We start from the raw sequence: 27,649 nt of genomic DNA on the forward strand, positions 1-27,649 counted from the left end.
GAACGTTCTGTCCAATTTTCATGAAGATCTTGTGAAATGTATGGCCTCTAGAGATGTCACAAGGTTTTTCTATTTTTAGACCTACTGACCTAGTTTTTGATGGCACGTGACCCAGTTTCGAACTTGACCTAGATATAATCAAGGTGAACATTCTGACCAATTTTCATGAAGATCTTGTGATATATGTCCTTTAGAGAGGTCACAAGGTTTTTCTATTTTTAGACCTACTGACCTACGTCTTGGCCGCACGTGATCCAGTTTCGAACTTGACCTAGAATTTACCAAAATGAACATTCTGACCCATTGTCATAAAGATCCCATGAAAAATGTGACCTCTAGAGTGTTCACAAGGAAAAGTTTACGGACGCACGGACGACGGACGCTGCGCGTTCACAAAAGCTCACCTTGTCACTTTGTGACAGGTGAGCTAAAAATCAAATCGATTATAATTCAAACCATCGCAACTTTATCTAACAAGAGGACCATGATGGTCCTGAATCGCTCACCTTCTCCACATGACCCAATTTTCATGAAGATCCATTGAAAAATATGGCTTCTAGAGAGGTCACAAGGTTTTTCTATTATTTGACCTAATGACCTAGTTTTTGAAGGCACATGACCTAGTTTTGAACTTGACCTAGATATTATCAAGGTGAACATTCTCACCAATTTTCATGAAGATCTCATGAAGAGTATGGCCTCTAGAGAGGTCACAAGGTTTTTCTATTTTTAGACCTACTGACCTAGTTTTGACCACAAGTGACCCTGTTTCAAATTTTATTTAGATATCATCAAGGTGAACATTCAGACAATTTTTCATGAAGATCCACTGAAAAATATGGCCTCTAAAGTGGTCAAAATGTTTTTCTATTTTTAGATCTACTGACCTAGTTTTTGACCGCACATGACCCAGTTTCAAACTTGACCTAGATATCATCAAGATGAATATTCAGACCAACTTTCATACAGATCCAATGAAAACTAGAAAATGCTTTTGTAAAAAAGCGCATGTCTCCCCCAATGCAAAGTCCTATAGGCAAGAAGTCAATAGGGGTCAGGAGTGAAAGTCAAAGAGACACTGATGGTTGGCTGCAATAGGGATCATCTACTTGGCATGTCCAGTCATCCCGCTAAATTTCAACACTCTTGGCCTAGTGGTTCTCAAGTCACTGTTCAGGCTCCTGTGACCTTGACCTTTGATCAAGTGACCTCAAAATAAATAGGGGTCATCTACTCTGCATGTCCAATCATCCTATTAAGTTTCAACATTGTAGGTAAAGTGGTTATTTCCAAAAAATGATTTTACATGAACAGGCTACTGTGACCTTGACCTTTAATAGACTGACCCCAAAATCAATAGGGGTCATCTACTCTGCATGACCAATCATCCTATGAAGTTTCATCATTCTGGGTCAAGTGGTTCTCAAGTTACTGACCGGAAATGGTTTTCAATGTTCAGGCCCCTGTGACCTTGACCTTTCACAGAGTGACCCCAAAATCGTTAGGGGTAATCTACTCTGCATGACCAATCATCCTATTAAGTTTCAACATTCTGGGTCAAGTGATTCTCAAGTTATTGACCGGAAATGGTTTTCAATGTTCAGGCCCCTGTGACCTTGACCTTTAATGGAGTGACCCTAAAATCGATAGGGGTCATCTACTTTGCATGTACAATCATCCTATGAAGTTTCAACATTCTGGGTCAAGTGGTTCTCTAGTTATTGATCGGAAATGGTTTTCAATGTTCAGGCCCCTGTGACCTTGACCTTTGACGGAGTGACCCCAAAATCAATAGGGGTCATCTACTCTTCATGACCAATCATCCTATGAAGTTTCAACATTCGGGGTCAAGTGGTTCTCTAGTTATTGATCAGAAATGGTTTTCAATGTTCAGGCCCTTGTGACCTTGACCTTTGACAGAGTGACCCAAAAATCAATTGGGTTCATCTACTCTTCATGACCAATCATCCTATGAAGTTTCAACATTCTGGGTCAAGTGGTTCTCTAGTTATTGATCGGAAATGGTTTTCAATGTTCAGGCCCCTGTGACCTTGACCTTTGACGGAGTGACCCCAAAAACAATAGGGGTCGTCTACTCCAGCAGCCCTACAACGCTATGTAGTTTGAAGGTTCTAGGTCAAATGGTTCTCCAGTTATTGCTTGGAAATGAAGTGTGACGTACGGACGGACGGACGGACAGGGCAAAAACAATATGTCTCCTGGGGGAGACATAAATATGGCCTCTAGAGAGGTCACAAGGTTTTTCTATTATTTGACCTACTGACCTAGTTTTTGATTACACGTGATCCAGTTTCGAACTTGAACTAGATATCATCAAGGTGAACATTCTGACTAATTTTTATGAACATCCATTGAAAAATATGGCCTCCAGAGAGGTCACAAGGTTTTTCTATTTTTAGACCTACTGATCTAGTTTTTGACTACAGTTAACCCAGTTTCGAATTTGACCTAGATATTATCAAGATAAACATTCAGACCAACTTTCATACAGATCCCATGAAAAGTATGGCCTCTAACGAGGTCACAAGGTTTTTCTATTATTTGACCTACTGACCTAGTTTTTAATGGCACGTGACCCAGTTTCGAAACTGACCTAGATATCATCAAGTTGATCATTCTGACCAATTTTCATGAAGATCCATTGAAAAGTACGGCCTCTAGAGAGGTCACAAGGTTTTTCTATTTTTAGACCTACTGACCTAATTTTTGACTCCAGTTAACCCAGTTTCGAATTTGACATAGATATCATCAAGATGAACATTCAGACCAACCTTCATACAGATCCCATGAAAAATATGGCCTCTAGAGAGGTCACAAGGTTTTTCTATTATTTGACCAACTGACCTAGTTTTTGATGGCACATGACCCAGTTTCGAAACTGACCTAGATATCATCAAGTTGAACATTCTGACCAATTTTCATGAAGATCCATTGAAAAGTACGGCCTCTAGAGAGGTCACAAGGTTTTTCTATTTTTAGACCTACTGACCTAGTTTTTGACCGCAGTTGACCCAGTTTCGAACTTGACCTAGATATCATCAACATGAACATTCAGACCAACTTTCATACAGATCCCGTGAAAAATATGGCCTCTAGAGATGTCACAAAGTTTTTCTATTATTTGACCTACTGACCTAGTTATTGGCCGCACATGACTCAGTTTTGAACTTGACCTAGATATCATCAAGGTGAACATTCTGACCAATTTTCATGAAGATCCATTGAAAATTATGGCCTCTAGAGTGGTCACAAGGTTTTTCTATTTTTAGACCTACTGACCTACTTTTTGGCCGCACGTGACCCAGTTTCAAACTTGACCTAGAATTTACCAAGATCAACATTCTGACCCATTTTCATAAAGATCCCATGAAAACTGTGACCTCTAGAGATGTCACAAGGAAAAGTTTACGCACGGACGGACGACGGACGCTGCGCGATTACAAAAGCTCACCTTGTCACTTCGTGACAGGTTACCTAAAAATAGAAGGCTGCCCCATTTAAGCATGTGTCGCGCTGTTGTATTACCGCGCCATTTTGAAATATTTCAATCAGCATGTAAAAATCCAATAAACTTAACGAAGGCAGACTTAAACCTCCTTCAACATCATCTTATGCATCAATCATATGTTGTTTCTTGATTTTATTACAAACAACTTCAAAATTTATTGCGGTTGAAAATCGATTCTGTGGACGGTCTGAAATGTCATACAAAATACTGTAAAACGATGGACAATATCTACAAGTTTGGTATTGTTTTCGAAAAAAAGGTAAATTCTAAAACTTGTTACATAAAACAGGCGCCAATAAAAAGATAAAATCAAAGGCCTGAATGGCCTGAGTCGGCTAATGATTGATGTACTGACAGTATAGTCTACCAGTTTCAGTTTGTTTTTAGTTTTTTTCTTAAAATTTCATAACACAGCTCGATATTTACCCAAAATATTATATCCGGATACGATTACACTTTTCTCCAGTTTGAACAATATATTTTACAAATTGTGATGATACGAAGACATTTAGAAGCAATTGGCAGTATCTGACATTGAAGTTTACGGTTAAATTACCTCTTATTTAAATCTTTTCATAAAAAAGTTGTTTCGTTTCGCCAAACATAGACGATCTACTTTCGATTTCAAAAACTACAAGAAAATACAATTTAATGTTTCGCCGATTTGTTTATTTCTTGAAAAATAAGAATTAAAATCATTTTTAATATCAGTAGTAACTAAACAAACCAGTAAGAGCTTCTTCTTCCGATAATTTATCCGTTTACTGACTGCAAAATTCAACCCACGCAAAGTTTATAGAAGTCATATGATGCGTGTTTACGTTCAATGTGGGAGAATTAAGGCTGATCAGCTATGTTACCTAACGCATCCAGACGATTCAGATTTTGTTTTTAAAAAAGCATTGTGTGCGTTTCTGTAATTTTATATACGTTTTTATACGCTTAGAAATTATTAGACATGCCTATTTGCATTATTTCTATACGTAATTTACGCTAATACGCATCTTATCTGGAGCCCTGCTGGAACTATTTTTTGTCTTTCGCTGGATGTTACCCAAGCTTTGTAAGCCTGCGCAATTCTTAAAATGCACATTTATGCTTAATGAGTTACATTTGAGAATTGCACAATTACAACTCATAAATATGACAGATTACATCGTATATTGGTCATAGCAAAGGGAATTGACACAACTTAACTTCATTCATGCAGTGAACTGTTTGAAATTTGAGAAATCTAATGGAACTACATCCCTTCACATGTTATTCGGTCCATTTAGAGAATCGTTGGATAGCAAGGACTCGTCAAAAGGCTTTCAGCCTTTAGCCGACTCAAAAAAGTATCAAATTTACGACTAATGCAAACTGTTAATCCGTAACGATGACCCCTGCTAGTTATGCATTGCAATTTTCTTGTTAACTGGACAATTTTTGACATGCATCTGACACATTTACTCCTGTTGCAATCTGTTAATCCGTAACGGTGGCCCCTGCCAATTATGCATTGCTATTTTCTTGTTAACTGGACACCTTTTGATACGCGATAAATAAACACAACAGAAAAAACAGTTTCATTCTGTAGAATTAGCATGCTTATATTGCCCAAAATCAATGATATTTTTTTTGAACAAGAGGGCCATGAAGGCCCTGTATCGCTCACCTGAATAACCTAAAGATCATCAAGATAGTTTCATTAAGATATGGTCATAAATGTGGCCTCTAAAGTGTTATCTGATCTGACCTGGTGACCTAGTTTTTGACCCCATATGACTTAGATTCGAACTTGACCTAAAGATCATCAAGATTAACATTCTGACTAAGTTTCAAGAAGATACAGTCATAAATGTGGCCTCTACAGTGTTAACAAACTTTTCCTTTGATTTGACCTGGTGACCTAGTTTTTGACCCCACATGACCTAGATTCGAACTTGACCTAAAGGTGACCTAGTTTTTGACCCCACATGACCCAGATTCGAACTTGACCTAAAGATCATCAAGATTAACATTCTGACCAAGTTTCATGAAGATACAGTCATAAATGTGGCCTCTAGAATGTTAACAAGCTTTTCCTTTGATTTGACCCAGTGACCTAGTTTTTGACCCCATCTGACCCAGATTTGAACACGACCTATAGATCATCAAGATTAACATTCTGACCAAGTTTCATTAAGATTGGGTCAAAATTGTGACCTCTAAGAGTGTTAACAAGCTTTTCCTTTGATTTGACCCAGTGACTTAGTTTTTGACCCCAGATGACCCAATATCAAATTCATCCAAGATTTTATTAAGGGTAACATTCTGACCAAGTTTCATTAAGACTGGGTCAAAATTGTGACCTCTAGTTAATAAGCTTTTCCTTTGATTTGACCTGGTGACCTAGTTTTTGACCCCAGATGACCCAATATCGAACTCGTCCAAGATTTTTATGAGGGTAACATTCTGACCAAGTTTCATTAAGATTAGGCCAAAATTGTGACCTCTAGAGAGTTAACAGTCAAATTGTTAATGACGGACGGACGGCGACGGACACAGGGCAATCACAAAAGCTCACCTTGAGCACTTCGTGCTCAGGTGAGCTAAAAAAAAAAAAAAATACAATAATTAACGAATATTCGAATTTGATTTTCATATTCGAATATTCGTTCCCATCCCTAATGTATATAGCCTTATACATTTTGTATTATAGAAATATTGTCCTACCCGTGTGTTTTTATGACATTATCTAAGTCCAGAAAGGGCCATAATTCTTGCAAAAAGCAGGATAGAGTTAAGTTTCTTGCTGTACAGAGTCAGCTTTTGATGGTGAACAAGTGTTGCAAGTTTCAAAGCAATAGCTTTGATAGTTTAGGAGAAAAGCTGACCTAAACATAAAAACTTAACCAGGTAACGCCGACGCCGATCAAGTGATGACAACAAGAGGACCATGATGGTCCTGAATCGCTCACCTATCCCCACATGACCCAGTGTTGAACTGAGTATGACGTCGTTATTTCTATTATTTGACATAGTGACCTAGTTTTTGAGCATATGTGACCTAGATATCATCAAGATAAAAAATTCTGACCAATTTTTATGAAGATCCATTGAAAAATATGACCTCTAGAGAGGTCACAAGGTTTTTCTATTATTTGACCTAATGACCTAGTTTTTGAAGGCACGTGAACAACTTTTAAACTTGACCTAGATATCATCAAGGTGAACATTCTCACCAATTTTCATGAAGATCTCGTGAAAAATATGGCCTCTAGAGACGTCACAAGGTTTTTCTATTTTTCGACCTACTGACCTAGTTTTTGACCGCACATGACCCAGTTATGAACTTGACCTAGATATCATCAAGCTGATCATTCTCATTAATTTTCATGAAGATCCATTGAGAAATATGGCCTCTAGAGACATCAAAAGGTTTTTCTATTTTTAGACTACTGACCGTGTTTTTGACCGCACGTGAATTGGTTTCAAACTTGACCTAGATATCATCAAGGTGAACATTCTGACCAATTTTCATGAAGATCTCTTGAAAAATATGGCCTCTAAAGAGGTCACAAGGTTTTTCAATATTTAGATCTACTGACCTAGTTGTTGACCACACGTGACCCAGTTTCGAACCTGACCTAGATATCATCAAGGTGAACATTCTGACCAATTTTCATAAAGATCCCATGAAAAATATGGCCTCTAGAGAGGTCACAAAATGTTTTCTATTTTCAGACCTACTGACCTAGTTTTTGACCGCACGTGACCCAGTTTCAAATTTGATCTAGATATCATCAAGGTGAACATTCTGACCAATTTTTATGAAGATCCATTAAGAAATATGGCCTCTAGAGAGGTCACAAGGTTTTTCTATTTTTTGACCTACTGACCTAGTTTTTGACCCCACGTGACCCAGTTTCGAACTTGACCTAGATATCATCAAGATGAACATTCTCACTAACACTCATGAAGATATCTTGAAAAATATGGCCTCTAGAGAGGTCACAAGGTTTTTCTATTTTTAGACCTACTGACCTAGTTTTTGACCCCACGTGACCCAGTTTCGAACTTGACCTAGATATCATCAAGATGAACACTCTGACCAATTTTCATGAAGATCCATTGAGAAATATGGCCTCTAGAGAGGTCCCAAGGTTTTTCTATTTTTAGACCTACTGACCTAGTTTTTGACCCCACGTGACCCAGTTTTGAACTTGACCTAGATAGCATCAAGATGAACATTCTGACCAATATTCATGAAGATCTCTTGAAAAATATGGCCTCTAGAGAGGTCACAAGGTTTTTCTATTTTTAGATCTACTGACCTAGTTTTTGACCGCACGTGACCCAGTTTCAAACTTGACCTAGATATCATCAAGATGAACATTCTGACCAATTTTCATGAAGATCCATTGAGAAATATGGCCTCTAGAGAGGTCACAAGGTTTTTCTATTTTTAGACCTACTGACCTAGTTTTTGACCCCATGTGACCCAGTTTCGAACTTGACCTAGATATCATCAAGATGAACAATCTGACCAATTTTCATGAAGATCTCATGAAAAATATGGCCTCTAGAGAGGTCACAAGGTTTTTCTATTTTTAGATCTACTGACCTAGTTTTTGACCGCACGTGACCCAGTTTCGAACCTGACCTAGATATCATCAAGATGAACATTCTGACCAATTTTCATGAAGATCCATTGAAAATTATGGCCTCTAGAGAGGTCACAAGCTTTTTCTAGTTTTAGACCTACTGACCTAGTTTTTGACCCGACGTGACCCAGTTTCGAACTTGACCTAGATATCATCAAGATGAACATTCTGACCAATTTTCATGAAGATCTCATGAAAAATATGGCCTCTAGAGAGGTCACAAGGTTTTTCTATTTTTAGATCTACTGACCTAGTTTTTGACCGCACGTGACCCAGTTTCGAACTTGACCTAGATATCATCAAGATGAACATTCTGACCAATTTTCATAAAGATCCCATGAAAAATGTGACCTCTAGAGTGGTCACAAGCAAAAAGTTTACGCACGGACGGACGCACGGACGACGGACGCCACGCGATCACAAAAGCTCACCTTGTCACTTTGTGACAGGTGAGCTAATAACTCACCATTTTTTTCTTCAAAAAATCAGATGAGCTAAAAACACTGTTTTTCAAAGTGGATCATGATAAAGTAGTCCGTGACCAGTGTGAGTCAACCCTATTTTTTTACACTGAAACCTTCGTTTCATTTAATAGTGACAAATAAATTTATATGTATGTTTATATAATCCAAAGAATCACATAAATACACACATTTTTCAATTATGAGAAGATAAATGAATGTACATTGTAATGTAAATACATACCTATGATGATTTAACAAACAACTTAGTACAAATGAAATGATGCATATGAGAATACAAGCAAGTTCGAGTAACATGAATACAACAATGTGAAAAAAGTTTAGCATTAAATAGTTGAATTAAATATATAATTAAGAAAGTCCTACCTTTACATACTTAAGGTATTAGAAGTGCAATAGAGTACCTCCTTTATGAAGAGTATTCAATTCCTACCATAAACCTACTTTTACTGAAATTCTCAGGGGAGCGTAGGTTCAATCCCTACTGGAACCAACTTTTTTTCCCCTTATTTTCCTTTTTTTCTAGTAAGTTTTTACTTCTTTCAAGACTTATAATTGATTTATTGTACAAAAATGGAAAAAAAATTAATTTGATAAGCGATTTCTTGCTGTTCAATGTGAATTTACTACTTAAACAGAAGGGGTAGAGTTAAACATCTTTAAAAATATTGAGTTACATGCAGTAAAAGTTCTCTATTTTGCTTTTACTCTTTAGATTACATATCGTGGAAGAAATTTAGGTAGGTTTTACATCTGCCCCAAGGTTATTTTTGAATGAAGTAAGCAAAATTCAAAACAGAAACACAGGATTCGACCTTATTTTTTCAATGTTGAAGTTAGAATTCTGTCTCATTAAATCCGTTTACTTGAGGCACCCTAGAAAAAATGATACTGACATTTTTATTTTGTGTTTTGTAACTGTTTACCAATAGTTTGATGTTTCTTTTATTAAAATTAATGGTAAAATGAGTTCTCTGCAAACGTTTTGGATAGTGGCCATCACTTTGAAATTTGTCTCTACTTGAGCTTAAGGAGATACCATAAGTTATACAAAATTTATAAAAAACGGCACGGTAAAAGTTGTTTAAAAATTGCAAACAGTATGAAACACGGTCAGCTTTAAGAATATACCAAGCAAATGCCATTTTATAAACACTACTATTAGGCTTCTAATACCTTAAATGAACATTTCCATTTGTGTTTCCCTGGTTAATATTTTAATAAAGCTCTCTAAAAACTCTGATTAAGTAATGAAAATGAGATGGAGTATTCACTGGTGTTGATTGATTGTAATATGTACCATAAAGTGAATCATGTGCAACTGTATATTTTTGAAATTACTTTTGTTTCATAGAAATACTTAAATATATAATGTAAGGTTGTATTAACCCAGTACTGAAAAGTTATAATTTGCTGCGTTTACGTCAATTCTATCAAACACTGTCTACACTGAGCCAATCAAATGTCCTCACAGAGCCAGATCTATTTTTTTCCCAGCTAACATTGGAATAGCAAATTTTTAATATAAAACCTGTATTTCTGTTAAAGTAAGATGAAGTTTTGAACACTTAGATCTGATAAAAATCTTGGTACATACTACATTACAGAACAAATATCATAATATACCATGGTACAAATTTTTCAGTCAGGATATCAAACGCCATTGGAATTATACAAATTTCCTAGTGCACTGAATTAACAATGAATCAAGCCTATTTATGTAATGTTTCATTTTGTGCTGAAAGAGCTGTAACTAAAATGTATGAACCTTAATACTTCATTTCATTAAGTGTTAACTGCCTGAAATGAGTAACTTTATACCATTTCTATTCTATGTCTCTATGTTTAATATGCATAGCAATGAAATGATACACCATCAGGTAATGAAAAAAAAAAACCCTCTACATTTTGTCTGCATGTAGTATTTGAAATAATTAGGGGCTTTTTTGTCTAAACAATGTAAAAGAAAACATATCTATATAAAGTTTTTTTTACACTTCTGCAACAAATTATTTCCAGAAATTATCTCGGAATGTAAAAAAGCAATAATATGATTATCTTTCAATTAAGGCACTCCAACTATTAAAGCAAAACAAAATAAGAAAGAAAAAAAAAAACAACATATTAATAACATTAAGAAATGTTTAAAACCAAACTAAAACTTTTAGAAAATATTAAAGTGAACATCTTTACTTGCATTATTAAATGATATCACCTCTTTGCATAAGCAGTTGAATTCCTTTCTGGGTACTATGAAAACACTATTGTTTATGGGGGTTTACTTTTTGTTGAACTTTTTTTTTGTGGAATTCACAGCTCAGTATGTTCCATAAAATCAGCATTAACCAGAATGAAATCCACTTTTCACTTACATTTATTTTCCTTAACTTGGACATCTATGAATTCATGTTCCCGTGAAACAGACATTTTGGCCGAAAGCACGAAATTTTATGCCAAAACAAATAATTTCTAAGTTATCTCAGGTTTTTCTTTGCTAGATTTATACAGTTTTGAAACAACTCGCCACAAGTTTGAATAATATCTTATAGAACGAGTGTAAACCAAAATGCATATGGAATGATCCGTATGATATTCACGTCTATACCTGTAGACTTTTCCAGATCTTTCAGCTATACAAAAACTGCAACTTTTTACTTATCTCTGTTGTCTTCCGGTCTATTAACTACTTATATCCTTAATGCCGCTGAGCAGATTTTGAGTTATGAAACACAAGTATTATTTCTTGTTTTTGATGGAAGTTATCTCAGATATTTGTATCTAGTTTACGTCAACAACACAACAGACAGTCCCATTAATTCTCTTGTTTACTTCCTTATCGCCATGACTATGTTAGTTCATTAAAAGCAGTTCTTTTTGAACCAATGCAATACTGCATATTTTTTTTTTGAATAATTGTTTAATCTCTTTTTAACCCTTAACCTGCTATATTTCTATAATGGACTGGTCCATCTTTCAATTTGGACAGTACCACTTATTACTCAAAGGGGTTTTCACTGAAAATTTACTGACTGAATAGCGAACAGTGTAGACCATGATCAGACTGCACGGATGTGACAGGCTGATCTTGGTCTGCACTGGTCGCAAAGGCAGAATCATCTGCCGCCAGCAGGCTAAGGGTTACATAAGATTATAGTCATTTAGGGGCTTAAAGAAGTGAAGAGGATTTCCCATGCCCTCCTCTTCTCCCATGTTTAGGGATTCATCTACATTTTTATTCCACAGCAAAGATAATTCTGGTGTCCAATAAAGGTTAAGTAAAATTTCTCATTCATTCCCCATCCCCTCTGCAAGGGATTTCTCTTTCTCCCTTGTAACAGATTCACATTTTTTTTTTCAACAGCAAAGAGGTGAATGTTCCTTTGATAGCAAAGTTGTGCATGTTCTTTTTGATAACAAAGTTGTGCATGTTCTTTTTGATAGCAAAGATGTGCATGTTCTTTTTGATAGCAAAGTTGTGCATGTTCTTTTAGATAGCAAAGTTGTGCATGTTCTTTTTGATAGCAAAGTTGTGCACATTCTTTTTGATAGCAAAGTTGTGCACGTTCATTTAGACAGCAAAGTTGTGCACGTTCTTTTAGACAGCAAAGTTGTGCACGTTCTTTTAGACAGCAAAGTTGTGCATGTGCTTTTTAATAGCAAAGTTGTGCATGTTCTTTTTGATAGCAAAGTTGTGCATGTTCTTTTTGATAGCAAAGTGTTGCATGTTCTTTTTGAAGCAAAGATGTGAATGTTTTTTTAAACAACAAAGATAATGATGTCATAAGAATGTAGAAAACTTCCTACAAGTTCATCTTTTATGTACCAGGTATATGTTAATTCAAAATTAAAGACGATATAATTAAGAAATAATCTATAGCAAAAGAGTGTTTAACACTACTTATGCAGGATGGGCGGTTAAACGTCGGACATAATAATTTTACGAGGGCACAGCCCGAGTGAAATTATTTGTACAACATATTATCACCAGAGTGTATAGTGTTAAATCTCGGTTTTGCTATAAATTATTTCGATTCTAATATGCCCTTAATCTAAAACAGTAGATAAAATATAGTAGCGCTCTTTCTTGGTCGCAACAAAAACAGGACGTTACCGCATATTAACGTGACGTCATTCTAGCGTAAGTGTGTTTTAACAGAGACAAGCATATTAAAATTTTTAATTTACAGCTATCAGTTAGAAAGCAAGGACATGGTTTAATTCTGGTTTGACACACTTGTTTAAAAAATCAAACTCCATTAATATCCTTTTGTCAAAAATGTGACAAAATCATCAACACATATGTAATTATTAAAACATTAATCATAGTAATGTTAAGGGGTTGATTTAAAGCATCATATGCATGAAGTGCAAAACTGTAAAAAAAAATAATCCTTTAATTCTACAATAAAAACTGTCTACTGGTGTAATTATATAGATGAAACGAATAATAATGCATGTATATACAATAACCATGTTATATATCTTGTGCTATATAATATTAAATGGTGTGAATTGGTATAAGTGGTATGAATCTGGTAAGTTATGATAAGATCACAATAAAATGTTGGTATCACATTAATACAGAGATTTTCCTGATTCTGAAAGTGAAAGACAAATTGATAATTATATGTTAGTATGTGGTAACATCTAGATGAATTTCCCTTGTTATTTAAGATATTTGATACAACTGGGTAAATGTGATAAAACACATATATAACAGTTACGTTACTGGTGCAGTCATCAGTTAAACAAACAGAACACAAAATGCACAAGGATAACAACCACTTCCATCTCATTCCATAGTGCTGAATGTGTACATTATGTACATTTCAAATAACTGTTGTATGCAATTTGTCATTTTATTGTGCACCTCTATTTACTTGAACTCGGCTATCACAAATCACCCAACAGAGACTGACTTGATTTTAAAGCATCAGTGTAATATTACTGTATAGATATTTATATATTTTTTCTTCAAATGTTTGCAGAAGCAACCAATACATGCTCAGTTTTGGTGTCACATCAAACTGATTTAATTTCACCCCTTTATCCAGTTTTCACACTCCTTGTTGATGCACTAATAATTCTGTTTTGATTATCACTACATTTCATTGAATTATATAGTTGTTTTGTATCCTATGATACTCCTAATACACTTTAATATAGTCAGCAACTCTCTAGTGAATAAGTAGTTTCTAGTGGTAACGCAATATAGTCAACCATCACTCCTTATAATACTAGTCATTCTTATTCACACATATCGTATTTGATGTAGTTATCTCCAAAACTCTTTTTTATAAGCTGATCTTAAGACTCCTTTCTCTCCTTTTGGTCTCCAATCTCTAAAAGATCTCTTTTCACCAATCTCTAGATGTTCTCCTTTTTTTCAAATTGTGAAAGCTGCTGCCAGTTTTAAATGCCCCTTATCATTTGACAAATTCCTTTTTGTCGAATTTATCCGAGAACTGAATGCAAAATATCATGTTGTCTTGTCTGGATGTATTTATTAAATGCACACCAACTTGAAAGACATTTCACCTTATTTTTTTATATATATATATTTTTTTTGGTTTAACGTTGCATCAACACATTTATAGGTCATATGACGACACTCAATACTAATGTACCTATACAATAATTATACATGTTAAGCATATGTCTCATAAGCCCATGTTTTCAACATACAATGTAATATATACAAGCAGAACTTAGACGTAACATGTCAGTCTCAAAGCACACAAGTTGAAATTACATCACAAAGTGCATCTTTTAGAACTCAGTAAATCTGACAATAAACCAACTAGCACGGCAATAAGAGCTAGTAAAAATGTTAGAGAATCATAACACCATCTGACAGTTGAGAAATGAACCAGGAGTTCACATCACCATCTTGATCATTATGGGATTACGCAGTAAAATAGCTGAAAACAGAAAATCTTTGGTAAAGTATTTATCTGAGCATAGAAATATTAAATATTGCATAAAGTTGAAAATGGAATATCAAAAATAGTACTTTTTTAATAACAAGCCTAGGATTAAAATGTTTTCATAATTATGTACACCCACAACAAAAGGTTTATATACAAAAAGTACAGCAGATATCATTTTTACTTGGAAGCATGCGAGGCTATTCATGCAAACGCAAAAGTAGCCACCTACCAATTCACATAACTGTACACCATTTATGATATTAAGGCACTTTAAAGCAATACACAAAGCAGACTTTCCCGTCATATATATGATATAAGAACACTAGTCAGTTATTTGCAGGCTAATAAGCTTATCCCATCCCATTCCCAATAAGTTAAGATGGAATACTACAATGAATGGTGTATGATATATTTATACCGATATTGCACTGAGCTCCATTAGTTTTAACATCACAACCTTTCATTCTACTTTACTCCAAACCTCCAACAAACACTGTATTCATTGACAAAAACAAAAACAAAAACAACAGAATAACAATCATTTAACAAACAATAATATTTTTTTTTTTAAGCTTTTTTGTTTTCTTTTTAGTGTTATGTCATATTTACATAAAAAAGCAATTTTTACATATACATGTTGAATATGTCAAATGAAATATGAAATCACTTGTTCTCTTTGCACACACCCAATCAATAAACATGTACACAACATCAGTATTAGCCATGCATATGGAAAGCAAGTTTGGTTAGGTATGATCATACCAAGGTGACAAATTCAAACTTCTCTCCCCTGCCCCCCTCCCCAATTATCCTGTAATATCACTAATAGGGTAGATTTGTAACTTTTCAAGGTCCTGTTATTCAAGTTGATAGCATTATTCATGACCCTTATTAAATATTGTTTCGTAGCTGGCTATATTCTGGAAGATAACGGTGGCTAACAATCATATACAGTAACATTTTTAACTGGCATTTTACATTGTGTGCGAAAATTGGCAAACATAAAAACCCATGTGAACTTATCTGATCAATGTACATAAGCATACAAGACAGAAAACTTGGTCTAAAGATTACAGGGTGTCCATCCAACTTATATTAAATGAATGAAAAATTGATATTTAATACTTTCCAAACTTGGTACGACATTGAGAATGAAACAATAAAATGACTTTGCTTTACCTATACTTCTAACAGCAACATTAAGATGAATATGCAGAATTAAGTTAACAAGAGCTGTCGGAGGACAGCAACGCTCGACTATTCAACAGCCTTGTCAATTGAATGAATACAGAAGTTGAAAAAGGGGCATAATTTTGTAAAATGCAAAGTAGAGGTATTGTACCTCTGTACTGCATGTCAGTGTGTTAAGTGTGTTAAGTTTCAATCCTTTCCAATTTGTGGATACTGAGATACCAGCTTACTTACAAAAACTTAACCAAAAACTGCTAAGTCGAAAAAGGGGCATAATTTTGTAAAAATGCAAAGAAGAGTTATGGGACCTTCACAGTGCATGTTAGATCATGACAGTGAACAAGTGTGTGAAGTTTCAATCCATTCCAATTAGTGGATATTGAGATATCAGATTACATACAAAAATTTAACCAAAAACTGCTAAGTCGAAAAAGGGGCATAATTTTGAAAAAAAGAGTAGAGTTATGGGACTTGCTTAGTGCATGTCAGATCATGACAGTGAACAAGTATGTGAAGTTTCAATCCATTCCCATTTGTAAGTACTGAGATACCAGCTTACATACAAAACCTTAACCAAAAATTACATACAAAACCTTAACCAAAAATTTCTAAGTCGAAAAAGGGGCATAATTTTGTAAAAAAGCAAAATAGAGTTATGGAACCTGTGCAATGTAGGTCAGTTTATCACAGTGAATAAGTGTGTGAAGTTTCAATCCATTCCCACAAGTGGTTACTGAGTTACCAGCTTACATACAAATCCTTAACCAAAAATTTCTAAGTCAAAAAAGGGGCATAATTTTGTAAAAAAGCAAAATAGAGTTATGGAACCTGTGCAATGCAAGTCAGTTTATCACAGTGAATAAGTGTGTGAAGTTTCAATCCATTCCCACAAGTGGTTACTGAGATACCAGCTTACATACAAAACCTTAATCAAATTGGGACGCGGACGCCAACGCAGACGCGGACGCATGGGCGAGTCCAATAGCTCTACTATTCTATGAATAGTCGAGCTAAAAATACTAATTTTTACTTTTTTTTATCCAGTAATCTACTGGTAAACTGCTGTATGATGATGAAGTCAAATATATGCAAAAGAATTTTAAAAAATCTAAACATGAAAATGTGCTTTTTGAGAGAAATAAATGCAAATAATTACTCATATTGTAATACAAAGTTTTATAGTATGTGACGATAAATATATAATTTTTTGAAAAATAAAAAATAAAATTATACGTAGTTGCATGGCAACAGCAAACCAAGTATCAAAACTGTTTTCATTGAAATACACATCTATATATGAGAAAAGTACATTTATATATTCATGTAAATCAAATATTTTTACAACCAAAAAATTACAGAAATCAGATTTAAGCAATCTAAATTTTGTGACAAACTTTAAATCAGAAATAGAATTCGAAAGAAACAGCATAGTTTTAAATTTCTTTGAATAAAAATATGAATGTAAATATTTGTGTCTGAGGCATAAAGCCACAAAGTCAATAATTTTGATGAAAGAATATTTAACATTAATGCCATGAAAATTATTTGAAAGATTACATTTTATATAGAGTGGTTTCCAATGAAAGCAGCTGAAATATTTTTCAAACGAGCATATCCAAATACAATGCATACAATGTCTACAGGTTTTGCATAAACAACATTTACACAGATTGCAATAAATTTCTTGTACACAAACACATTCAATATAATAAATCCTTTTATATTTGAAAGGCAAATAAACAAAATTATTGTATGTGCACTTAAATTTGAAAACAACATAGGAATTATACATGTAAGTACAACACTTCTGGCAGTGGATTGTATTTTGAACACAATTCACGGCCCAGTGAGAATAGAGCTGGTGTGCATTTAGTAATTTCTTAAAGGTGTGTAAGCACGTGTGCCTTGTATACAACAGAAAGCACATGCTAGACTTTAACGACATCCAGACAGAAATATACATTTTGCATTCAGTTCTCAGCGGGGCATCTAAAAATGCTGATTCGTCACTGGGCCCTTGTAGTTTAAATCCTGGTTAGGGTTAGCAGGCATGTAACTAAGTCTCGTCACTGGGCCCTTGTAGTTTAAATCCTGGTTAGAGTCAGCAGGCATACAACTATGTTTCGTCTCTGGGCCCTTGAAGTTTAAATCCTGGTTTGGGTCAGCAGGCATACCACTATGTCTTGTCTCTGGGCCCTTGTAGTTTAAATCCTGGTTAGGGTCAGCAGGCATGGAACTAAGTTCTTTGCTGAAACTGCATAGGAAGAATATAGTAAGTTACCTATCATGAAAACAAGAGGGCCATGAAGGCCCTGTAACCCTAACCTGACCTAAAGACTATCAAGATTAACATTCTGACCAAGTTTCATTAAGATATGGTCATAAATGTGGCCTCTAGTGTGTTAACTAGCTTTTCCTTTGATTTGACCTGATAACCTAGTTTCTGTCCCCACATGACCCAGATTCGAACTTGACCTAAAGATCATCAAGATTAACATTCTGGCCAGACTCATCCGCAGACAAGGTTGATGAGCAGAGGGCAATAAATCTGAAGCTGTATGTTTTTCGCCTCTGATACATGGGGAAGTTAGTTATTTACAGTGAGAAAGAAATCTGAAACTGTAAGTTTTCCACCTGTGACACATAGGGAAGTTGAAAGTTACCGGTATTTACAATGAAAAAAATCTTAAGTTGAAAATTTTCCACCTCTGACAAATGGGGAAGTTGAAAGTTATATAATAATGTTATATCGGACACTAAAACAGAAGCTGTTGTCTTCCACCTCAAGAATTCAAGTAATCTTACCTCTGAAGTAAAAAGGTATTTTCATCTAGTCCATGTTTCATGTCACCTACATACCTCTGGGATTCTTCCAAACTTAAATAAAGAAGGATATGACATTGTTTGAATTTTATATTATAAGTTAGTAGGTACTTTTTTGTTAGCTCAATTGTGAAGAACAAGAGGGTCATGATGACCCTGAATTGCTCACCTGAGTAATATGAGCCACATGTTTAAAATGGCACACTGATGCTTAAATATTAGAAATTAGGTCAAATTCATGGTCACTGGAAGTCAGTTTTAAGATTGATGTGCAAAACTGTACATGTCATCCAAATTTCAAGGCTGTATCTTAAACAAGAGGGCCATGAAGGCCCTGTATCGCTCACCTGACCTATTGACCTTAAGATCATCAAGATTAACATTCTGACCAAGTTTCATTAAGACATGGTCATAAATGTGGCCTATGAACTGTTAACTAGCTATTCCTTTGATTCGACCCCGTGACCTAGTTTTTGACCCCACATGACCCAGATTTGAACTTGACCTAAAGATCATCAAGTTTAACATTCTGACTAAGTTTCATGAAGATACATCATAAATGTGGCCTCTAGAGTGTTAACAAACTTTTCCTTTAATTTGACCTAGTGACCTAGTTTTTGACCCCGCCTGACCCAGATTTAAACTTGACCTAAAGATCATCAAGATTAACATTCTGACCAAGTTTCATTAAGATATGGTCATAAATGTGGCCTCAAGTGTTAACTAGCGTTTCCTTTGATTTGACCTAGTGACCTAGTTTTTGACCTGACATGACCCAGATTAGAACTTGTCCTAAAGATCATCAAGTTTAACATTCTGACAAAGTTTCATGAAGATACAGTCATAAATATGGCCTCTAGAGTGTTAACAAGCTTTTCCTTTGATTTGACCTGGTGACCTAGTTTTTGACCCCACCTAACCCAGATTTGAACTTGAGCTATTGATCATCAAGATTAACATTTGACCAAGTTCCATTAAGATATGGTCATAAATGTGGCCCCTACAGTGTAAACAAGCTTTTCCTTTGATTTGACCGGTGACCTAGTTTTTGATCCTATATGACCCAGATTCAAACTGGACCTTAAACTCATCAATATTAACATTCTGACCAAGTTTCATGAAGATACAGTCATAAATGCGGCCTCTACAGTGTTAACAAGCTTTTCCTTTGATTTGACTTGGTGACCTAGTTTTTGACCCCAGATGACCCAATATCAAACTCGTCCAAGACTTTATTGAGGATAACACTCTGATCAAGTTTCATTAAGATTGGGCCAAAATTGTGACCTCTAAAGTTTTAACAAGCTTTTCCTCTGATTTGACCTAGTGACCTAGTTTTTGACCCCAGATGACTCAATATCGAACTCGTCCAAGATTTAGTTAAGGGTAACATTCTGACATAGTTGCATTAAGATTGGGCCAAAAATGTGACTTCTAGAGTGTTAACAAGCTTTTCCTTTGATTTGACCTGATGACCTAGTTTTTTACCCAAGATGATCCAATATCGAACTCGTCCAAGATTTTATTGAGGGTAACATTCTGACATAGTTGCATTAAGATTGGGCCAAAAATGTGACTTCTAGAGTGTTAACAGTCAAATTGTTGATGACGGACACAGGGAGATCACAAAAGCTCACCTTTGAGCACTTTGTGCTCAGGTGAGCTAAAAACGAGAAAGTAGGTCAGTAGGTCAAGGTCAGTCAAGCCACCCCTAATCGCTTGTGGTCATCAGGTAATTATAATTAAACAGTCTAGGAAATATAATCTGATAAGTTTTTAAGTATTTATTCCTATATAACTCATATAACAAGTGACCCCCAGGGCGGGACCTCTTTTCACCCCAGGGGCATATTTCGAACAATCTTGTTAGAAATCCACTAGGCAATGCTTCATATCAAATATCAAAGGCCTAGGCCTTGAACTTTCAAACAAGAAGATTTTTTTCTCCTTATATAAGTCTATGTTAAATTTGGGACCCCCAGGGCTGGGCCTCTTTTTCCCCCAGGGGCATAATTTGAACAATTTTGGTAGAGGACCACAAGGCAATGCAACATACCAAATATCACAAGCCTAGGCCTTGCAGTTTAAGGCAAGAAGATATTTATTTTTTTTTCCTTTATGTCTATGTAAACTTGAGACCCCCGGGGCAGGGCCTCTTTTCACCCCAGGGTTATAATTTGAATAATTTTGGTAGAAAACCACAAGGCAATGCTACAAACCAAATACCAAAGGCCTAGGTCTTCTGATTTTTGACAAGAAGATTTTTAAAGATTTTTCCTATATAAGTCTATGTAAAACTTGTGACCCCCGGGAAGGGGCCTCTTTTCACCCCAGGTGCACAATTTGAACAATCTTCATAGAGGACATAAGATGATATAACATGCCAAATATCAAGGCTCTTGTGGTTTTGGACAGGAAGATTTTTAAAGTTTTTCCTTTCGGTTGCATGGCATTCAATTCTTTGAATAATTTTGAAAGGGGGCCACCCAAGGATCATTCCTGTGAAGTTTGGTGTAATTCTGCCCAGTGGTTTTCAAGAACATTTTTTAGGAATTGTTGACGGCCGCACGCCGCATGACCCATGATGGACAACGACATTGAGCAGTCACAAAAGCTCACCATGAGCCTTTGGCTCAGGTGAGCTAAAAACTGACACTTCCTGAATCACTTTGTTTTGTTTTTGTTGGCTTTAACATCACATTGACACAATTATAGGTCATATGGGTACTTTCCAGCTTTGATGGTGGTGGAAGACCCCAGATGCCCCTCCATGCATCATTTCTTCATGGATGGGCACCTGAGTAAAACCACTGACCTCCTGTAAGCCAGCAGAATGGATTCATCACATGAAGAATTCAACACCACGAGTGAGGCTTGAAACTACATTGGTGAGGAGCAAGTCATTCTAAGTCAGCAACCTTAACCAATCAGCCATGAAGGCCCTGAATCACTTTCCTCAGGTCGTCTTCCTGGGACAAGTAAGTACTGTGGTCATGGGTGGTTTGTCTAAACACATAAACAAGAGGGTCATGATGACCCTATATCGCTCACCTGGTAAACCTGGCCTTGGAATCATCAAGATAAACATTCTGATCAAGTTTCTTGAAGATAGAGTCATAAACATGGCATCTAGAGTGAAAACAAACTTTTACTTTGATTTGAACGGGTGGCCTAGTTTTTGACCCCACATGATCTAGTTTCAAACTTGGCCTAGGAATCATCAAGATAAACATTCTGACCAAGTTTGATGAAGATAGGGTCATAAATATGGCACCAAGTGTTTACAAGCTTTTATTTTGATTTGAATGGTGGCCTAGTTTTTGACCCCACATGACCCAGTTTCGAATTTGGCCTAGGAATCATCAAGATAAACATCATGAAGATAGTCTGATAGAATCATAAATGTGGCCTCTAGGGTGTTTACAAGCTTTACCTTTGATTTGACCTGGTGACCTAGTTTGTGACCCCATATGAGTTGTGAACTTTGCCTAGAGGTCATCAAGATAAACATTCTGTGCAAGTGTGTATCAAATCAAAGCATAAATGAGACCTCTCTGAAGAGGCCAAATAGAACATTTTGGCCTATGAGCTAATACAACTGAGCAGCCACCACTTTGACCATTAGATCACAATTTTTAGCTACATATAAGGCATTCTACAAACAACTTGACAGTCCATAGGTTCAATCAGTCAATTCTAAAGTCTGACATAAAAGCAGTTTTTTTTAAAGATGATTGCCTCCAGATTTATGTTAACTGTTCAAAATTTAGACAAGGTGTTTTTTAGTAATTGCAACTAAATACATTTTAAAGTTATTTTGTGCATTTTTTGGAACATTTTATTATGAATGAAACTTCTCATTCAATAAAATATGTAGCAAACTCATCACACTATTGAAAATGAAAAAAAAAAAAAAAAAAAGAAAAACGAAATTTAATTGTGTTTGTATCATACACATTAAAATGAATATCTGGTTTTATCATTTTTGATACATAGCACAAATTACTATCAGGTTTAAAAATTTTGATGCTGATCTGAAGGTATGTCCCTCAACGGACGACTCAATGTTTGTTTTGTGCTAAAATTCTTAGAATAAGATGATAAACCTTGTCAGTAAGTCTTTTATAAGGTGTGGTCGTTTTCTTTTATTTTCTTCTCTAGAAGCACTGCTAGACATGCTCTCCGTCATACTGCCAGCGGCACCTTGTTTCGCCATACTTGGTGTCAGTGAGATAAACTCACGATCTCTCATTGTCTCTTGTACTTTCTGAACTTTCAGCTCTACTTCATCATTGTATTGTAGACAAAGCTGATAAAAATACAAAATATAGCATAAAATACAATATATACAATGAAGAGATACAGAATACAAATTTTATTTAACATATTATGTGTGCATAACAAATAAACATAAGCAATATATCCCAACTGAATGACTTAGATATAATATACACAGCTATTGCACTCCAATTTCAATTTACTGAACAAAATGGCAGAATATTCCAAAAGTCACAACACTCCATAACTTAAATTACATCATTATATGAAATAAGAGCACTTTTACAGACATTGCACATGGTAAATGCATTATGTTCAGACATAAGAATGCTCGGCATTACATGACTGTTGAAAAATATTGAAATTTATTCAGCTTTCTTTCTTTTTGGTATGTCAAGAATTCCACCAAATTTACGTGAATGTGCCATTGGCATGCTTAATGCTGGCATGTCGATGAATGAGGCTGCTAGATTTGTTGGCAGTTCTAGCCATGCTATTCGAAACTTCAGGGTGCTTTTTCAAGCAACAGGTCTTACGGAAGATTTACCATGTAGTAGATGTCCACCCCTCATATCATTAACACCCACCTACGCAATCGTTTCCAAGCTGCCACTGCCACTGCTGCTAACACTGGTACACATAACAACTGAATATCTGACCAAACTGTACGCAATTGACTGCGCAAAGGTAGTCCGCACAAATTCACATTGAAATATTCGTGCAATACATTTAAAAATAATTTAACCCTTGTTTTCATATACAATGTACATATATCTGCACTTAAACACAACAGAAGTTACTTATTTTGTTCATTTTATATACAATACGTTGCCTATTCCACAACAATAAAATATCTCCCAAATTTTCAAGTAACTTGATATCTGTCGAAGCTGGGATTTTATGCATAACATGAATTAATGGAGAATTTTTCAGCCCATTTTAATAGTAATATACATAATCCAACATATACAGTCGACAGTACTTGCGACCGCCTCTATCAAGCGATTTTTTTATTAAACGACCGGTCAAAATCCCTCCCGAGCATTGTCAGTACATAAATTCATTCCATTTAACTGCTTTTTTATTAAACGACTAGCGACCACATTAATGTAGTCCCAACAGGTAAAATGTTCGACTAAAGTATCTATTAAGCAACTGGGTACCAAATTCCCGCCGAGCATTTCTTCACCTGTGTAATTAGCGAGAAAGTTTTGCACCTGCCTGAATGCAATTAACCTTTGTAACAGTCAAACTGAAGAACAATCCAGCTATAATGTTCACAGTTTGTGAAATATATATATATATATGTTCATAATAAATACAGTTACATTAACAGTTAAAAATAACTTTTCTCTTCACCTAACTGAAATTCATTAAGAAACCATTCCATTAAGAGACCACTTTTTAGCAGTCCCTTGGGCGGTCTCTTAATACAATGTCGACTGTATATGTATTATAATTATGAAAGTTCAATTTGCACAAAATATATTACCGCATTTAGTTTATCAACAAAACCCTCGGATCGATCTGCAAGATTCAGTAATTTTTTCTCTAATATTTCACATCTTCTTCTCACATCCCAACCCATTCTGAAAAAAAAAAATCAAGTCCACACACCTGCAGATTTTACATCGAAATGCTTTCCAAATCAAAGTCCAATACATTTAACTTCAATAACCAAAATGTATATGTTCTCTTTGTAACAAACAGCACAATCCATTTAATCTCTTTTTATCAATACTTCAGCATGGTGACTGAAGTGTTAACTTATATTTATTTAAAGGTATACTAGAACTGAAAGTACCATATGAACAATTTCCATATACAAATTTCATAAACAAAAATTTATGTGTAATAACAGTACTATGCATAAGGTTTAACAAGTACACACTTAATTTATGTATTGCTAAATATAGTATAAATGTGTACTACCTCTGAAATGCTGGAAAGTTTATTTTTAAAAAGTGACTGTAACTGCATCACATTTAATTATAGATGTAGCTCCACATACCCATTTAGTTTATATATTTAGTAAATATAAAAACATCTGATAAGGATTTTCTACAGTTGCAAAAAAATCTTTAACATAAAATAATAGTGAAAGATGGACACTGGATATCTTTAAAAGTTAGGCATTATACAGCACAAAAATAAAGTCCAGCTGAAAGACTTATTTTCTAAGTAGCACAAAACACAAAAGGTTGTACCTGAACCAGGAATGATAGCGGGTAAACTGGTCTTTAGCTCCACTGAGACAGTGATCAAAGAACAGTGACTTGATCTTTGTACAATTCTCACTTAATCTGTTTCTGAAATATAGAATACAATAAAAATTAAGGCCTGACGAAATAGACATTTTGGATGAAAACACTCTGCATGTATGCTTTAATTTGGTCTTGTGTGCATTGAAATTGTTGTTACTGATCCAGTGTTTCCCATCTCTAATAATAATAAAAATCATAAAAGAGGGCTCAACAGTGGACTTAGTCAACATAACAGTAGAAAAACAGGATTTGCTGTCAAAATTAAACAGCCACTAACTTCCAATACATACATGTTAATACATTTAAATTTCACCTTTAAAAGGCTGTAAGCACAACTTTTACAAGAAAAAAATCTCATAAACAATCTTGAAGTTATTCAAAACATTTGTCAATACACATTTCAAAATATTTTTCTTTCACTTTCAAACAAAGCAACTACTTACTTTTCATATTTATGAATTTGTTCTTCATTAAATGTGAGGCTTGGACGTTTCCTGTCTTCTGAAAACTGTGCTTTTGTTTTTAATATCTGTTCCAATACCACTTGAACTTTCGCCACACTGAAATTATCAAACACTAAAACTTTAAAAACACACAAAAATGACTTTTCACCACTTGCCTGTCACCACTTGATATTGGTGTAGAATTCATTCATAAAAGGGGTTGTGGGGGGGGGGGGGGGGTGAACTTTTTCTTATTATCTGGGACTTATCAAACACAGTAATACAATTATCAAATTCAATCAAAAATAGTTATTTTACTACTGGGAAAATCATGCTTGTCAACTAATATTGGCTTAGTGCTACACTGAAAACTGCTGTTAGTTCTTAATTTAACAAGAGCTCGTAGAACACAAAATGCCCCCCTTTCAAGCTTTCAACAGTGGAGGAAGACCCTAGGCACCCCTCCAGGCATTATTTCAAGCTCGGAAAAGCACCTGGGTAGAACCACAACTTTCGAAAGCCAGCTGGATGGCTTTCCTGCATGAAAGAATTTTACACTCCAAGCCAGGTTTAAAACTCGCAGCGATTCTAAGCCAGAGACCTTCACTATTCCGCCATGTAGACTCCTGAACAGTACTGTAGTCACCGAGTTTTGATCAATATACTATGGTTACCTACCATCTATCATCTGTTATACAGCCTACACTGTCATTCCACTGTTTCTTTAGCACCTTCTTCTGTAATTCCTGGTCCTTGAGGTCCATTAAATGTAACTCAACTTCATTTCTAAGAGCATTTATCTGTAAAGGAAAGTACAGAATAGAATTACAGCAACCAAATCAGAAATAAATATTTTCATGATTGTGTTCAAACTTTTAATGATACTTCTGTTATGTATTAGCATGTTACCGTGTCCCCAACCATTGAAATTCTTTTCACTTTTTACAGTTATTGAACTGTAAAATGAACTATATTTCTATTCCTGTATTAGGATCTATACTACTAACATGGTAGCTTCTTCACATGAATCAGAGGTGGAGGAAGAACAACTTAGTTTATATATAATTTATTTTAGGTTGATTGTGAAGAAAGTTCTACAACTTATATAAATCACTCTCAACACCTCATTCCTGAAAGAATCCATCGCCATGAGGGTATGAGAGAAGAGGCCAGTTTCCCTTTTTAATGCTGAGCGCCAAGCAAGGGAGCTACTGGTACCATTTTTCACGTCTTTGGTATGACACGGTCGGGCATCGAACCCACGACCTCCCGCACTCGAAGCGGACGCTCTACCACTAGGCTAAAGAGGCGGTTTAAAGAACAACTTCAAGCCATAGTCAAGTTGTCACAAAATATTTCCCTTCATATGACTTTAAACTCTGGACCACTACCTAAGGCAATAGTATAATATCCTGCTATACCTGTGATGATAATTCTACGATACCCATTTCACTTCGCTCGTGAAACCTTTGAAGGTCAGCAACAACATTATTCAACTGAGTGTCAGAATTTTTTACAAGCACTCCCATCATTGTTAACTCTCTTTTGAATGTTCGGAGAAAATTGTCTTTCCATTTCATAATACTGTCACAATTTCTCTCTAAGAAAGTATGATAATCCACTAAATGTCCAAGTTCGTGGTATAGTTCGTGTCTGAAAAAAATCCAACATTATTATTAGATGCAGAATGATAAATATAAGACACACTAGTTATACAGATTGAGGTTACTTTTCAGAGTAACATAAAATGAACAGGAATATCAGGAAATCATTATTCGTAAGGTAGTTTTTTTTCATGGATTTCATAATTACCTGTTGCACAAAAATTAAAGCCAAACTAGAGCTATCTCTAAAGGTGATTAATACCCCTAGATGCTGCTTTGATACAGGGAAAGTATATTAGTTTTAACATGATCCTTGACCTCTTAAGTCTGACCATGACCTTAGACCTAGTGATCTGGGCTATGCACTCTGAACATCATCATGATAAGGTTAATAATTGATACTAGTTTTATGAAATTCATCTCAGCAGTTAAGATTACATGAAGCAGACAGGAATTACAGAAGGATGGATATGTGTG

General features: G+C 35.2%; 1 protein-coding gene and 1 long non-coding RNA gene across 2 annotated transcripts; both read right to left on the reverse strand.

Annotated features, from left to right (window-relative positions):
- Nucleotides 1–2,903: 2,903 nt before the first annotated feature.
- On the reverse strand, nt 2,904–8,612 carry LOC128554086 (uncharacterized). Its single transcript, XR_008369517.1, has 2 exons — nt 7,141–8,612; nt 2,904–3,339 (listed from the first exon to the last, which is right to left on the reverse strand). It is a non-coding gene; the product is annotated as an uncharacterized LOC128554086 (long non-coding RNA).
- A 151-nt stretch (nt 8,613–8,763) lies between these two features.
- LOC128554087 (uncharacterized) lies at nt 8,764–27,215 on the reverse strand. Its single transcript, XM_053535316.1, has 8 exons — nt 26,990–27,215; nt 26,247–26,368; nt 25,569–25,685; nt 25,069–25,170; nt 24,354–24,450; nt 22,690–22,892; nt 18,566–18,637; nt 8,764–18,014 (listed from the first exon to the last, which is right to left on the reverse strand). Exons 1-8 carry the CDS (start codon nt 27,146–27,148, stop codon nt 17,750–17,752), a joined length of 1,137 nt encoding a protein of 378 aa, XP_053391291.1. The 5' UTR covers nt 27,149–27,215; the 3' UTR covers nt 8,764–17,749.
- Nucleotides 27,216–27,649: the final 434 nt, after the last annotated feature.

This window comes from Mercenaria mercenaria, unplaced genomic scaffold (genome assembly GCF_021730395.1).
Source record: "Mercenaria mercenaria strain notata unplaced genomic scaffold, MADL_Memer_1 contig_4705, whole genome shotgun sequence".
In the NCBI taxonomy this organism is placed as follows: domain Eukaryota; kingdom Metazoa; phylum Mollusca; class Bivalvia; order Venerida; family Veneridae; genus Mercenaria; species Mercenaria mercenaria.

Excerpts from the sequence above, each read along its gene's own strand:
- LOC128554087 (XM_053535316.1), bottom strand. The coding sequence starts at position 27,148 with ATGAAATGGAAAGACAATTTTCTCCGAACATTCAAAAGAGAGTTAACA. Across the intron at positions 25,686-26,246 it reads TGTATAACAGATGATAGATG|TGTGGCGAAAGTTCAAGTGG; the intron begins GTAGGTAACCAT and ends TGATAATTTCAG. Across the intron at positions 24,451-25,068 it reads CGCTATCATTCCTGGTTCAG|AATGGGTTGGGATGTGAGAA; the intron begins GTACAACCTTTT and ends TTTTTTTTTCAG.